Source organism: Myiozetetes cayanensis, unplaced genomic scaffold (assembly GCF_022539395.1).
Source record: "Myiozetetes cayanensis isolate MyiCay16 unplaced genomic scaffold, myiCay2020 scf5-8, whole genome shotgun sequence".
In the NCBI taxonomy this organism is placed as follows: domain Eukaryota; kingdom Metazoa; phylum Chordata; class Aves; order Passeriformes; family Tyrannidae; genus Myiozetetes; species Myiozetetes cayanensis.
In genome coordinates this window covers 16106668-16122304 of record NW_026087742.1, presented here as the reverse complement: position 1 = coordinate 16122304, position 15637 = coordinate 16106668, and the positions used below count along the sequence as shown (strand labels likewise).

Below are 15637 nucleotides of genomic sequence, written 5' to 3'. Positions count from 1 at the left end.
GCACTGTTGTGTATTTTGGGCACACAAAGTTTAAGTAAAGCAGAACCAATTGAGTAGGCAGTAACCTGCATCCTTACAGGTGCAGCAGTTTATAGAAATGGCATAGCTGAATAGCTGGCTGTGCTCAGCTCTTTATGTAATTTTTTTCTTTTTCTGTGCACTTATTCTTAAGGGAAAGAACATAGTTCCTAAGCTGTCCATTTACAAAGGTCAAGAGCTGAGATAAGTTTTGATGTTTAGCCTGCAGAATTACTTCACGTCAGGGAATGTAAGACTTGACTGTTTTTAACTCTCCTCTTCCCACCCTCAGAAATTTGGATGAAACTTATGTACAAAAGAGTTCTCTAACCTCATTATTACTGCCACTTCTCTGATAGCTTCTCATATGTCTAATATGTTTAATTTGTCTTCAGGATAGTCTGTCCTATTAATACAATCCCACAGACTTTTTCTAACTTGGTGTCCTTTTTCTGTGTCTTTTCAGGTACTTTCCTGAAAGCAAATTGCTGAAATTTCCATGTCATGCCTTCTCTGTCATGAGTATTTCTCTGTTAGTGCTGATAAAATTAGGGCTTGCCCTTCAGTGTTTTCTTCTCTAAGGAATATGGCAATGGATATGATGATGTCCACTGTTTTCCATCTTTCTGCTTATGTTACTCGTGACTTGTAAAGCTAGTGGTTGCCCATATTGAATCACACCAATATAAATCAAGTCCAGCTAGCCATGATCTACAGCCTCTTTTTTTTCTAGAATGATAAGGTGTGGGTTTTTTTTTTTTTTTTGGTTTTTGAGGGTTTTTTTTTGCTAAATTTGACGTCTTCAGTTCACCTTGGACTTCTGAGGGAAAGGTTTCTAGACACTTGACATGGGTAACTTGCAAGATTAATTGCTCAAACTGGTTTAATTTCCCAGTCATTCAACAATGAAGCTTCCCTCATTTGCCAAAGTATGTTTTCTGTAAGAGAGAAGGCGAAAAATTTTCATTTCTGGATTTTTTCCCTGAACCAACCCTTGTTTTTAAATGAACACTGCCTTGTCTTGCAAAAAGGTCCTGTTACTTTTAATAAAGGAACTTCTAATTAATTATGAACACTCATAATATTGCTGGCCTTAAAAACGTTTTGTAAAATACTAAAGAATGCTTGGCTGAGCAGATACTAGAAGAAGACTTACAGTTCTGTGGTAGAGGTAACATGACACAGTTATTCCCTGCAGTATCTTAGCTCTTAAAGTCCACTGGGTCTCTGTGTCCCTACACAAGTAAATTTGGATGTGTTTGAGTGTTTTGGTCTTGATACAAACGCTGCTTTCTTTGGCCAGGGGCTTTCTGAAGATGAAAAGGCTGCTGGCTATGGGGGGAGAAAGCCTGCAGCTGTGGTGGGGCTGTGCCAACCTTTGCTCTTACTCAAGAATGAATAGCTGGCATGTGTCTCAGGTGCTGGCTGCTGAGCTGGCTCAAAGCTCCCGGAGGGTGGCATTGCCAAGCTCTGTGATTGCCGAGATAAGTTTATAGACTTTTGTGTTTCATGTCCACAAAAGGAAAAAGGCTGCTTTCACGTCTTTCTTGTCCACGACAGACTCCACAGAAGAGCCTTGGTATAGCTCTGAAGTTTCATAACTATACCATTAGTGAGAAGAATATTAAAGGCTGTGAGCGAGGGTGGTGGAAAATTAACGAACAGATGTAAGTATTTTGGTACTGTTACATTAATAATCCATGCAGAAGTAAACCTTCCTGTTACTACTGCAGCTCACTCAGTTTCCACAAAAAAAAATAGAAATAACTCACTGGGTTGTCCTAGCATTCTTTCGTTTTAGCTGCTGACATAACAGAATCTTTATTTTATATATATTTATTTATATATGTATATTATTTTATATATATTTCTATTGAAAAGTACCAGAAACATGAAAACAAGAGCATTTGGTACTCTCTGGAGAGAGAGAAATTGAAAGAATTGGGTGAAGATGGATGTCCTGTGAAGTGTAAAGTAATTCTGGGACCATTGAACTAGGTCTGCTACAGACCTTTAAAGTGTAACTTAATTCTATGATTGCTCAAGAGGACAGTGAATCTAATTAACTTCTTGGTGAAAACTGTTGCAATGAGATGATTGGGAATAGAAGAGTAACTGCTTCCTCATTCCAGTCACTGGCTCTTGAAAGAGAAACTGCACAGTGTCTTCCAAGGTACCACTATATTTCTGAAGTGTTTTCCGAATGAAAATATTGCTACTATTTTTTTTAATAAGATACCCCTGCTTTCCCAGCATAGTGTCCACCCATTCTTTATTTTTAGGTCATCTTTCAAAGAATGGATCATGAGACAAGGTTAGATTTAGGACATAGAAATTCTTTTTTTTTAACTTTGTTCAAATGGAAACTTCAGTAAGATTATTCTGTAAACTGAGTTTCTGAACTCATTACTGAAACTAAGAAAAGTCAATTAGGCCTCCGAGTGTAACTGAAAGAATTACAAAGAGGAGAAAAACTTTCTCTATTCTTTGATACCATATTGTAATTACATTTAATCTGAAGCTCCTGAGATTGTGCCTTGATGGAAATTGGTTGCTGGACTAGATGGGCACATAAAAACACCAGACAAAACACAACACGTTTGGTGTGCTTGTGGGGCTTTTTGGTGTTCTTTTTATGACAGAACTGTCATTTGGGACATTTGGGAGGGCTGAGATATCAAATAAAGGCAGAACCTGGATGAAAAAATTATAATGAATTCATTTTGTAAGTATTCTCTATCTGAAAGAAAAGTTTTTCAATAAGCCTACCAGTTATACATTCCATAGGATGAAATGTCAGAGTATTACACTTAGAAGTGCACTCAGTGTTACTTTTGAAGTACTGCACAAGAGCACATGTTCCTCATTTCTGTTGTAAGCTGTTGCTGATATATATAGACCAAGTCCAACTTTCCTTTGAAAGTGTCTTTTTCACTGAAACTAAGGCTTTTGAACTTCTGATTTTCAGTTTTGTGTCTACTTCTCAAGGAAAAATAATATGATTTGAAGCATGAAACATTGTGATACTTTATTTTCTTTTATCCACATTTTAATGGTTAATGAAATGGGGGTTCAGGGGGACTCCACCTTTCAACTTCCTGAAATTGCAGTTTATAGGATGCTTATTCTGTTATCTCAGGTAAAAAAGGTCAAGAAGCATCAGGATGCTGATATTAGTAAAGGCTGCTACCAAGAAGATGGTGCAGATAAGGTTCCTTCAGACCTTCAGGGACAGCTTTGTCTACCCAGGCCCACTGAACACAACCATGCAGTTCTCCCTCGTTTTTCTTCCAGTGGCCATACAAATGTTCCACTGCCTAAGTCGAAGCAGTTACAGCTGATGAACTGCTTTTGCTAAAATTCTCAGGGGTGGAAGTATCAATGAGTATCTGTAAGCAAAACATTAGAGGTTTATGTGAACACAGAGGCTGACAATGCTTTACTTTTCTTAATACTGTTGGTCCAACATCCCATTGTTTCTGCTACAGGATGCATGTATCTGCTCATCCCCTGAAAAAAGTATCCCACTCTCTCCTTCAACATGTGGGACATGAATCCCTGAATTAGTTTCTCTCTTTATCAATGGCAAAGAGTTACAGACAGTGCCTTGCAACCTCCACTTGCCTTGGACACGGAGATATGGCTGGTAAAACTCCAGCAGAAGGGTCCTGAGGATCAGTAGCTTTGTCTTACAAATCCCATATGGCGTTTCTCACTGTGCATAGGAGATGGCTCCCTCAATATACCTGTTTCAGCTCTTTCACAGATGGGCAGAGATATCCTCTGCTTCTGGTGAGATGAGGTTGTTTCATGTGGCTGACAAGTGGTCAATGCAGACTGCAACTGCTTTTAAACTGGTGCTAAGGTTTGTTGGAGGGAAGGTGTCAAAGTGATTGACAGAAGGAGGAATGCAGAAAAGAAATGTCCGTGGGTTAACTGAGAGGAATCACATGGTTAGGTGGCATTTTGCTGTGTACTTTGACAAACTGGTTTAGGTTGGGAGCACTGGTGATGGACGTTAAAATGAGTGAAAATTAGACTTCCTGTGGTAGGAAGTCTTCACTCTGAGATTAGCCCAGCTGGTTAGAGTGTGGTGCTAACAACAGCAAGGTTGTGGGTTTGATCCCTGTATGGGCCATTCATTTAAGAGCTGGACTTTGTGATATTTGTGGGTCCCTTCCATCTCAGAATATTCTGTGATTCTTGTTCAGCTCATAGCCCTGAGAGATTTGATGTTTTGGCTGTGGTTTTTTGTTGACTTGGTTTTGGTTTTTCTGTTTGCTTGTTTTGTTTGGTGGCTTGGGTTTTTTGTTGTTTGTTTTTTGTTTGTTGTTTTTTTGGGTTTGGGGTTTTTACAATTAATTTTTATATAGTAGAAAGCTGTAAAATTAGCTGGGTTTTTTTGCATCTGCATTCAGGATGTCTAAGAGGAGTCTATTTTTAAATTGTTTTCTTCCTTTATTTTTCACATTGCTGGAACAGAATCTCCCAGATCTATTAAGAGGATGTTTCATTTTTGAAATCCCACCTCACTGGGATGCACGGGACACGTAGACAACACCTATTCACATGGAAATTACTGAACAATTTCTCTACATTCATTGACATGAAGAGTAATCCTGGTGCAAATGCCTGATGTGGCCAAAATACACGAGGGAAATATTTACCTCTGTATAATAGTCCACTAGTCCTTTTAAAAATACAACAATCCATTTTCATGTTATTTGTGTTCATTCTAGCAGCAATGTGTGTCCTTGCAGTGCTGTCAACCAAGTGTGTGTGCCACTAAAAATCAGTACTGCTACTTCTGCTCCTAAATCTGTTTAGACTCGTAAGTACTTTTTTTTCGGAAGAAACCTGCAAGCCAGATGTTTTACTCATGAGTGCTGTATTTTTGAGGCAGTTTATGAATAGAGGTCCTTATTTCTACTCCTAGAATGACCTGTACTGTCAATGCTCACTGTTTTAAAACTGTCTCCAATTTTTAAATAATGATCCAGCAACCTTCTCCTTGTTAAAGAGGCTTTGCTTATTTAGTTTTTTGGGGGATTGGTTTTTTTGTAGTTTTGTTTGCTTGGTTTTGTTTGTTGGGGGTTTTGTAGGTTGGTTTGTTTGTTGGTTTGTTTGTTTTGGAGGATTTTTTTGTCCCCCCCTCATCTAGAGCTGCATCTAAATTCTAGCTGCAACATCTTTGATGGGAAGGGACATTAGAAATCCATTAGCAAAGGATGAGTTAAATGTTTGCTGGCATCAGGGAACATTTAGGTTTCTCTGAACCAGGTGGCTCCTAGGCTGAAGTCCAAGGAACCTCTTTGCCAAAACGGCAGCTGTAAGTAGAGGTGCACTCAAGGGATTATTTTTAAGACTAGTTATTTGAAGGCGTGACATTCAAAGGTAAATTTCCAGAATGTTAGTGGTGGAGGAAGGCTAGGAAAAGGAAATTTTCATTTCCCTAAATCTATTCCCCTCTGCCTTCAGTGAAGTTGGACCAATTTTATGCCAATCTCTTTCTGTACTATTCTTTAAGAGCAATCATTAAAATCAGAGAAGCTAAATTTGCTGTCCCACTGCACTGACATTTACCCTCCCACCAAACTTACTTGAGTCTTCTTAAAAATCAAAATCCTTTGAAAACTGATATCAGAAATGGAGACAAAAGTATCCATGTTGGTCTTGATAAATTTCTTCATTACATCTCTCTTCTTCCAGGCTTTTTGGCAAAAATTTGTGCTTGCATTGGTGTGGTCGTGAAGGATTATTACCAGCATTTCAGGGAATTTGGGTACTGCTTCAGGTTTTGGTTTTTAATTAAAGAATGGCAGCTGACTGTACTGCTGAATTTCAGTGTTGTTGACCTTTAACTTGTATGCAAGGCAATTTTCCTGTGAAGGCTGCTCAGAACTCCGCTGAACACTTTTAGGTACTGTGGTTACTATGTTGATCACCAAACAGTCTTCCACGTTACGAGTTCTGCTGTCAATGTTGAGCTTCAGTGCAGTTCGAAGGTCTCCGAGAAACCCCTTCTGGTGGAGTATGGCAGCTACAACATCAGCCAGCGTAAGATGGATTTTATCTTTTCAATCCCTCTTTGCATTTCAGACCTGTGAAGCATCATCTTCTTGGGGTCCACTAGGACTCAATTAAGAAACATATCTGTTGGGTTTTAGTTCATTTTCTTTTCTAATCTTATTACCTCAGATGACTAGCAAACAAAGAGCCTTTTCTCGCTCATCAGGGCTGTACATCTAAGGTTTGTGGACATGTGCAGCATGCTCTGGTTTCCTGCATGTACAGCCTGCTCCCTTCTGCACAGCCCTTAAAGTTTCCTGTGTGGCTATGACCACGGTGCAGTCAATTGAAGTCTGCTGCTCCTGTTTGTTGTCATCCCCAACATTTCATTTGTAATGTTTCTGTTACTACAAAGGCCTCCAAGTAATGAAGAGAGAGTGCCAAATAATCAACTGCTTATTTTGTGTTTATTTTAAAAGTGCTTATGTAGTTCATACATCAGGTCCATGCAGGTTACTTTCCAAAGTTGGTGAAGCACTGCAAATTTTGGTTGTTGGAAGTGAGACTGTCCTTTTGAAGAAGATGGCATTCTAAGTGGTCTTGCATTGTGTCATAAAACACTGGCTGATTTGGTCCAGCCCTAGTGAGCCTGTGGTACATATTCCAGGAACAGCTGAATTGGAATTTTAAGGGTGTTTTTTCCTCTTCTTCAAATCCCAGTTTTCAATATTTAAATTCAGTTTAAGTGCTGGTAATGTATACAGTCTATTAAATTTAGACCAACTGTATCATTCCTTGGAATAGCTCAGTGACTGTAAAATGAAATGAGCTGGCAATATTTGGGGAAAGAAAATTTTGAAGTTGTTTTTTTCTTTTTTTTTTTAACCTCCAGCATGTCCACCTGGATATTTCAAGTGTTCTACTGGCTTGTGCATCCAGCAGCTGCAGCGCTGTGATGGCATCAACAACTGCTTTGATGAAAGCGATGAACTCTTCTGTGGTTTGTATTCACTTATTAGAGATCTTGACTGGAAACAAGTGAATTATTTTGTCTTAGATGGCAGCTGAAACAAGGTGAAATTTTTTAAGAGGAAAAAAAAAGATATTTTCAACTTCATTTGTATGTCCAGGTACAGACTACGTCAGCCTCCAGTGCTTAAGTAATAGTTAGTTGGCAGAGACCAAAGAATGAAGAAATATGGCACTGGAGAGCACAAGGAAGAAATTTGGATATGCAAAACCAGCTGTAATAGGCTATATTTTAGTTTTTCCTCATGTCACAAATGCTGGCAATTATTAGTAAAGTTCTGTTCCATTTTGAGGTGAGTTATTTTTGTGGGGGAAGTGACAAATGAGGGTGAATGGAGTAGATGAAGGTGATACTAAACGTCCATGATGAAAGCAGGTTAGAACTTGTCCAACTCTGCCCGGGGCAATTTGTGAACTGAGGATGTCACTGGAGTCATTTGCACTTTATTTCCTGCACACAAAATGTGGCACTCACACCCATCCCTGTACCAGGCAGTGAAGGTATGAAGTGGTACCCAGACACAGTCAGAAGGGTAGTGTCAGCATTTACAAGCATGCTTCTACACCTGATCTGACTTATGTTTTTAAAGTTGTCCCTGAGTGGAACTGTAACTCCAGCTTCGCAATACAGGATAATTTGGTTGCCTGCAATGGAGTAAATGACTGTGAGAATGGAAAAGATGAGCAGAACTGCACCCACAGTAAGGCTGCTCTCTTAAATATTTTATTTTCTCTCTTCTATTATCTATCTCCCTCTGACTTGAATTCTGGATGCTACATTCAAAGAGTTTAGAGGCACTATCAAATTTCACTCAGGCTGTATAATTCTGTTCAATTTTCTAAAATACTTAGAAAGAAGTCTTTATTGATTTTAAACTATTTCTTTTTTTTTTTTTTAATGAGCTCACAAACATCTGTTTCAGTAAAATACTGGCAGAAAAATTAAGAGGGTGCAGGATGGGGATCTAGGAATTTGAAGCTTGAATCCCTGCTTTTGTCACTTTAAAGCATAAGCTGTGCAAATTAATTCCTGGATCTGTTTTACCATCTGTAAAATAACTATAAAAATGATAGTTTCTCTGGAGCAGTTTTCAGGGTTATAAGTTTAATGTGTTTAAAATTCTATGGAAACTATAAATTTAGCAGTAGGCCCATGAAAGTCTTGAATCAGACCTTTCTTGGACTTTTTAGAATAAATGAACACCATGGCATGAAAGGGAGCACAACTGGTAAGTGCTGCAGGTGACTTTTTTGAAGAAAAGGTTTAGACCTGTCTGACTAGACAGTCTGTGTAAATGGTTACAGGATACTCCTGTGTGACGACAAGAAAAATAGATTGGGTTTGAGTGGCCTCATTTATTGCAAGCCATAGGGAAATAGGAAAATGCCAAGGCTAGGGTTTGCAGTTTTACTGAATACAGTTGATAATACTACTTTTACTACAGTCTTTCATTTCACATTTAATACTGAAATATAAAGGAGAGCTTCTTTCCAGAATCCTGGAGGATTTCTCTTTCTAGCCTAACACTCTACATCTAAATTTTTGCTACTATATCCACGTTCATTAGTGCTATGGGAAAAGATGGGAGGAAACTTTAGTTCAGACTTGGCCAACTTGATGCACACCTTGGTATTGTTGCAGTTCCACTTGAATAGTTTATTCTAATTAGAGGCTGACTAAAGCCATCCCAGTCAAAGTGGTTTTTCTGCTATTTTCCCTCCTACCTACTAATACATGTACAAGTCTTTTATCTGTGCAGACATTTCTTCACATGTTAAACTGAACCAATAGTTTGTTTGTTTGGTTTTTTTTCTCTCAACAAAAATTTCAGGTATTCCTTGCACAAACCACACATTTAAGTGCAGGAATAATGTCTGCATCAGGAAACAATATGCAAAATGTGATGGCACTGTGGACTGTGTTGATGGAAGCGATGAAAGCAGCTGCAGTAAGTTCCTCTCAAGCATTCATCTTTTTGAACTTTGAACTTTTTGCAAAATAAAGCCCTTTATTTCTTCCTGTTTTGGAGTGGGTACAACTCACGCTGCAGGTACTGAGTTTTTATTACATTCTCTCTATAATACTGGGGCAATGACCAGCTATCAGTTTACTTCAGGTCTGCTTGCAGAATTTCCTAAGTTCTTGTGAGATGGTGAGTTTATAGTCTTAGACATGGGGAGTACGGTTGTACTTCTTACTGTGTTGTACTTCTAGCTGTGTTAAGGATTAGGGAAGCAAGGTTAATTGCAGAGTGAACTTGGCTAGCTGGTGAGGCAGCGTTTTTGTTGCCTGCAGCGATGTCAGGTACTTCTATTGAAGTCAGACTGTATTTGGACTTAAGGATGATACAGCTGCAATGAGATAAAAACCACAAACTTTTCACTTTCTCTTCCTATTCCTGATGGTGAAGACCCCAGTGTTTCATAATATCAAACTGCGTTCTGGTCTCAAATCTTCCTGAAGTAACATCTGTACAACCTTTTCAGTTTGCTTTGCTCAAAAGTGAACAGATGATTGTTACTGCAGTAGCAATAAAAGTGGGATTAGGATTAGCTGATTAAATTGAATGCTCTCAGATATCTGAGATATATAACACAGATCTGTTGGAACAAGTCCAGAGGAGGTTCACAAAGATGATCCAAAGGCTGGAGTGACCTCTCCTATGAAGACAGACTGAGAGCTGGGGTTTTTCAGCAAGGAGAAGAGAGGGCTTCAGGGAGACCTTTTAGCACCTTCCAGTACCTGAAGGGGCCTACAGGAGAGCTGCAGAGGGACTTTTCACAAGGGTGTGTATGACAGCACAAGGGGAATGAATGGCTTTATACTGACAAATGATAGAGTTAGAATAGGTATAAGGAAAAAATTCTTCACTGTGAGGGTCCTGAGGCATGGTAACAGGCTACCTGGAGAAGTGGGTACCCTATCCCTGGAAGTGTTAATGTCCAGGTTGGATGGGGCCCTGAGCAACCTGGTCCAGTGGAAGGTGTCCCTGAATGTGACAGAGGGTTCCAACCCAAACCATTCTATGGTGTTACCTGTATTTCAAATCTGCCAGCACCTGCCTTGGATTGAGTAGGATATCTTAAAAGAGTAACCATGTGACTACTTTTGTCTGGAAACATGGATGCTGCATTTGGCTTTTTGTCTGTGTGCAGGAAAGTGTTCAGAAATATTAACACCTCTGTGTGGGAGTGTGGGACTAAAACCCTTGAGAAGAAGCTTTATTTGCAGGCACTAGGGATGGACACAAGGCCCTACAGAAAGGTCTTTCTTCCTTGCTTTTCAAATCAGACTGCAGCTTTTTGTGCTGGGTTATGACTTCTTCATCTGTTAGTAATAGACAGCATTGACAGGCTGTCAGTTATTTCCACACAAATTAATGATTGGACCACCTTATTTCTGAAGTCATGTACATTTTTCTTGTATCATTCCCACTGTTTTGGCAAGAAATAAGTGTTCTGATGATGCTGAACTTCCTTACTGATTGTGTCCTTTCAGGTCAGGGCTGACAGTATCAAAAAGAGATGAGGTACTCTCTGTTTTTATATATTCATTGGGATGCTTATTAAATCAATGGATCTTTTGACATTGCTGACATAAGAAATATTCAAAGATCAATTCCTGTAGCAGAGCTAGAAAAGGAACTTGGTAAATTTTCCAGACCAGTGCCTGTTTTGACTTGGAGTCACCTCTTGTTTCAGTAATAGAGTAGCCAAATAGTTTGGGAACAGGGCAAGGAAATACATTTCAAAACATTTCAAAGTTCAAGATTCTCTCATGCCCTGTGTGGGAAGCCCTCTCACTAAAGAAAAAGCACTAGAGCTGGGGTTTGTAACCTGAAATATCCCTTGCAGGTTGTGGCAGTAGCAAGATCAGCAGTCTCATCTCTCGGATTGTAGGTGGCTCAAACAGCGAGGAAGGTGAATGGCCCTGGCAGGTCAGCCTTCATTTTGTGGGAGCTGCTTACTGTGGAGCATCAGTGATATCCAAAGAATGGCTCGTGTCTGCAGCTCACTGCTTTCAAGGGAGCAAGTAAGCAGTCTTCCCCAAACAGGGCCGGCATCCACAAATGCCTTTAGATCCCAGAGTCTGAACTGCATGAGGTGCTGCCCTCCCCTTTCACCAGGTGTTTTGGGGTACTTTGTAAAGAAACGCCTTCGCTGTGTGCTCCCGAGCAGGCTGGCTGACCCCAGAGCGTGGCGTGCCCACATGGGGATGCAAATGCAAGGCCGAGCGAGGTTTGTGTCTGCGGTGAGGCGGATCATAGTCCACGAATACTACAACAGCAGGAACTACGACTACGACATCGCACTGCTGCAGCTGAGCAAGCCGTGGCCGGACACAATGAGCCATGTCATCCAACCGGTCTGTGTGCCTCCCTTTTCCCACAAAGTCCGCAGTGGTGACAAGTGCTGGATAACAGGTTGGGGCCAAAAGCAGGAAACAGGTGGGTTTTGTCCCTTCAGTTGAGCGAATTTTTTTCCCCCAGGTAAAGAGCAGCCTTCACAGGTGGGGAGGGGTGTGTGTGCAGGACACCAGCTTTTGTGTGTTGCTGAGGTGTGCAGAAAATAATAGTGTTTTGAATTTTCTGTCCTATACAAGTAGGTGCCTCGTGCGTGTACCTTCATATGTTCAGTAATATTGGCTACTGGTCCCATGGATCTGAAAGTCTTCTGGCTCGTGTTGTTAGCTAAGACTTGCAAGGAGCTACACTTAAACTGAAATAACGCAATGTTATTTTTCACCGTTGTTACCTCTGGAGCCTGTGCTGCTTCCTGCATGGAGATGAAATTGCTAAGTCTCCCTTCTCCTGCCTTCAACCTCTGCAGGCTGAGCAGCCCTGTAGTGCTGACCCTGGCTGTGAGGTGCCAGCTCCGTCCTCAGAATGCGGTTTAACAGAACGGTCACACTGTAATTTTAAAGTATACCGTATACTGCCTTTGTCAAATCCTGAACCAGAGCTTCATTATGTAAACCAACACTTTTATAATTGAATATATAGAAGAGATTTCTTTGGCTGTAGCCAGATTTTGAGAGGATTAGCTGGTGATGAGATTGGACCTTCTGCATTAAAAGGAGGGGACAATTAGGTTTAATTCTGTTTTTCTGAAAGTATCTATCTTACAGCAAGGAGGTGTTTTACCAAATCTTTCAGACAGAGAGAACCAAATTTTGAGAAATGTCCAAGTTCTTTATGCTGCCAAAACTTGCATTCTGAAACTCTGACTCATAATCTTAATCTTGGATTCGGCTCCTTCAGATATACTGCCCTAACTGCAAATCTGCCATGTGATGATCCAAATACCTTTGTAAAATCCTGTTTACTCTTAAAAATAAAAAGAGAACAAATTAAGAAATCTTGAGACACTTCTGCAAAAAGCAAAGAGAAAACTTTTTGACCGACCCTAGTGATTATGCCATTGTATTTGGTGAGTCTAAAGGACCAAGGCCACATTATACAATTGCCTGTTAGAAGAAGTTTTCTGCTCTATTGCAGTTGTTTGGAATCTGGAATAAACTCAGTGGTCTAAATTATCTGTGGATATTTTCTGAAGACTTGTTTTCTGTTTCAATAGATAAGTAAAATGCTAAACTCTGTTGAATCACCCTTCTTTGAATTTGTTTTCCAGATGATGAAGGTTCAGCAGTTCTTCAGAAAGCAGAGGTAGAAATTATTGACCAGACATTGTGTCATTCCACATATGGGATTATCACAGCTAGGATGTTTTGTGCTGGGCTATTGTCTGGGAAAAGAGATGGGTGTAAAGTATGTATCTCACACACTTTGCATAGACCATATCTTGTCTTTCACTGTTGAATGATGAGGTGTAAGAATTGACCCCTTTGTGATCAGTATGTTTCAATTCTGAAAAAGAGTGATGTAAGAGTTGTCTGCCAGCAAATCTCTCCTCTGGGTGCTTTCAGAGTTCTGCTGCTTTATGTGCATGAGTAGCATCACTACATTTCAGTTGCAAGCCAAGAGCTGATCAATTTGCAACTCCCAATAACAAATTGAAGTCAGGCAATTTTTGGCATAAGAAGCTCTCAGCTGAAGAAAAAAATGAGAAACTAGCTTGTCTCTTTTCAGGATCCCTCCCTTCCAACTTGGACTGTATAATGAGACAATGACAATTGGGCATAAATTTCCAAATGTAAATTATTTCTGATCTGGAAAAGCTGAAAGATAATAAATGAGAAGTTCTGAATTTTCTTCTAGTGAACAGTGGTAAAACTCTGTGTGTGTATACATACAATATATGTTTATATAACATTTCATATTACAGATGTTATACTTTAATGAACTTACACAAACCTACTACTAAAATAGTAGTTAATCCTGGTTTGAGCAGAGGTGCTGCCTAGGCACCTAGGAAGAGGTCCCTTCCAAACTGCATTCCTAACGTGCTATAAAGTTAAAACAAAATAGTTTCCTAGCTCTGGCAAAATGTATGTCTAGAAGGAAAGCACTTCTCTTGCAAAACATCTGAATTTTGCCAGCTCACTTTTTGCTTTTGGAACTTCTTTCTTGCATCCAATGTTTCGGTAAAGTTTAACTTGCTGTTTGGTGTCTTTTTAAGAGATACTGTGTGTACAGCAGATTCTTACAGGAAGGTGTAAGCTTGGTCCAAGCAATTTTCCCCAAAAGGTGGCACTTTTTTTTTGCCTGAAGCTCTGCCAATGTATTTGTGCAAGAACGTATTGTAAAGGAAGAGTCCTAGTTGCTTTGTCCTGTATTATGGCATTATGACATACTGTATAAAACTTGGAAGTCTGTTGCAGACTTCACTTTAACTGATCTAATTGCAAAGACATTACGTACACCTAAACTTGTTAGTTGCTTGTTGCCTAGAGGACAACACTTAGGTTCTTTTTCCTTTTTTAAACTAAAAAAAAGCTTACTATTTTTCTGAGTTGTTAATTTGTAACCTATGAATGTACATACATAGTAAGGAGCAGATTTGGAGTTTAGCTGTAAGTTTGAAGCTAGGGAAAAAAATATTTGAATTTCAAATCTGGTCCATGAAAAATAATATCTTCAGTGTCTTTAGTGAGGGAGAGCTAGCCTTCTTTCTTGTGAAAGAGCAAACTTTGGTACAACTGTGCAATCCCATCTGCTTACAAATAACAAAGTATTGATGGTTTGAACTATGCAAATATGAAATTATAATCACTGTTGGAATTACTCAGTCAAAACATCTCCTGTGGATTTTTCCCCAGTTTTTATGTTTCATTGCAAACACGTTCAACTCCATTTATTATTTTTAGGGTGATTCTGGCGGACCTTTGTCGTGTCAAAGCAATGGAGATGGAAAGTGGTTTTTGACTGGCATAGTGAGCTGGGGTTATGGATGTGGAAGACCAAATTTCCCAGGTGTCTACACACGAGTGTCAAATTTTGCACCATGGATTCACAAATATGTGCCTTCAGTCTTGTAGTGTGAAAACCGTTTTTGTGGAATAAAACATGTCCTGGATATCTTCATTAAAAATCACATTTGGAAAAACTGTTCAGTGGTGGAATTTCTTTGCGTGTCTCTTGCTGATTCTGGAATTCATATATGAAAGTAATAATTACCTTTTTTCAAACCTTCCTGAATAAGGAAGAGGATGCTCCTAGTGGTAGTTGTTCTATGCAGATGTCTGGAGACACAGGACGAGGTGCAATAATAAACTTCTGGTACTTTGCATTCATCTTCCAGGTACCACCTAAGCACAGGTGCAATCCTCTGTCAGGAAGCTGAAGATACAGCTGATCACATAGAGAGAGCTCAAGGCTTAGTCACTCCTTTCTTCTGAGATGTGCAAGGCCAGTACAGAAGTAACTGTGGAGCAGCAATCAACTATTTGCACTCTTGCAAATACTACTTTCCCTCCCTGTCTCCTCCTTCAAGGACAACTGACAGGCACAAAGGGAGAGTAGAGGTTGCAGAAGGTGAACTCAATCCTTTCAAATCTGTGGGGTCCTAATTTTTGAACATCAGAGATTTTGAGTTGAGAGTAGAGATTTGTTCCATGCTTATTCTTCCTCCAGCTTTCATTTGATCAATTGCATGATTTGGAGCTACTGACTCTTTTATTTCCTGCCTTCTTTTCTTCATATTCAAGTTCATCCACCTAAGAATTTGAATTCTTTAGCTTCAGGCAACCTTAAGAAGGTAAGTAAATATAATGATGTGAGGTTATTGCAATGATTTGTCCTTGCCCAAGTAACACTGATGTTTCTGAAAGGTCCTGATACAATTTTTATGCAAAAGTGGTTTGTTTCCTCTAGGTTTTTCTGTGTTTTTTTTTTTCTTTCCATAAAGGAAGGGACAAAGTATCAATCAGCAGGTTGTGTGTGTAGCAGACAGACTGTTAGAAAAAAAGGTGGCTTGAGCAAAACCATCTGTCTGCAGTTGCAGTTTGAATTTCTGAGCTCTGAGGATTGCCTTCCAATTAATCCCTTTTGCAGTCTGTGTGATCTGTGTTGGAGTTTGTTTCTTCCCTTTGTGGTGTTTTGGGGGTCAGGGAAGGCTTCTTTTGTTTGGGTTCTTTATCTGGGGCTGAGGTTTCTTGGGCCTGTTTTAGTTTTCAAGGTTT

At 39.6% G+C, this 15637-nt stretch overlaps 1 protein-coding gene across 1 annotated transcript in view; it reads left to right on the top strand.

Moving 5' to 3' along the window:
- Positions 1–14494, top strand: part of TMPRSS7 (transmembrane serine protease 7) — a 45483-nt gene extending 30989 nt beyond the window's left edge. Inside the window, exons 8-16 of the mRNA XM_050334112.1 lie at positions 1579–1685; positions 5939–6075; positions 6920–7027; positions 7647–7757; positions 8889–9005; positions 10912–11089; positions 11236–11504; positions 12688–12824; positions 14324–14494. Of these exons, the coding sequence (XP_050190069.1) occupies positions 1579–1685; positions 5939–6075; positions 6920–7027; positions 7647–7757; positions 8889–9005; positions 10912–11089; positions 11236–11504; positions 12688–12824; positions 14324–14494 (1335 nt within the window). The remainder of the gene's footprint in view (positions 1–1578; positions 1686–5938; positions 6076–6919; positions 7028–7646; positions 7758–8888; positions 9006–10911; positions 11090–11235; positions 11505–12687; positions 12825–14323) is intronic.
- Positions 14495–15637: the final 1143 nt, after the last annotated feature.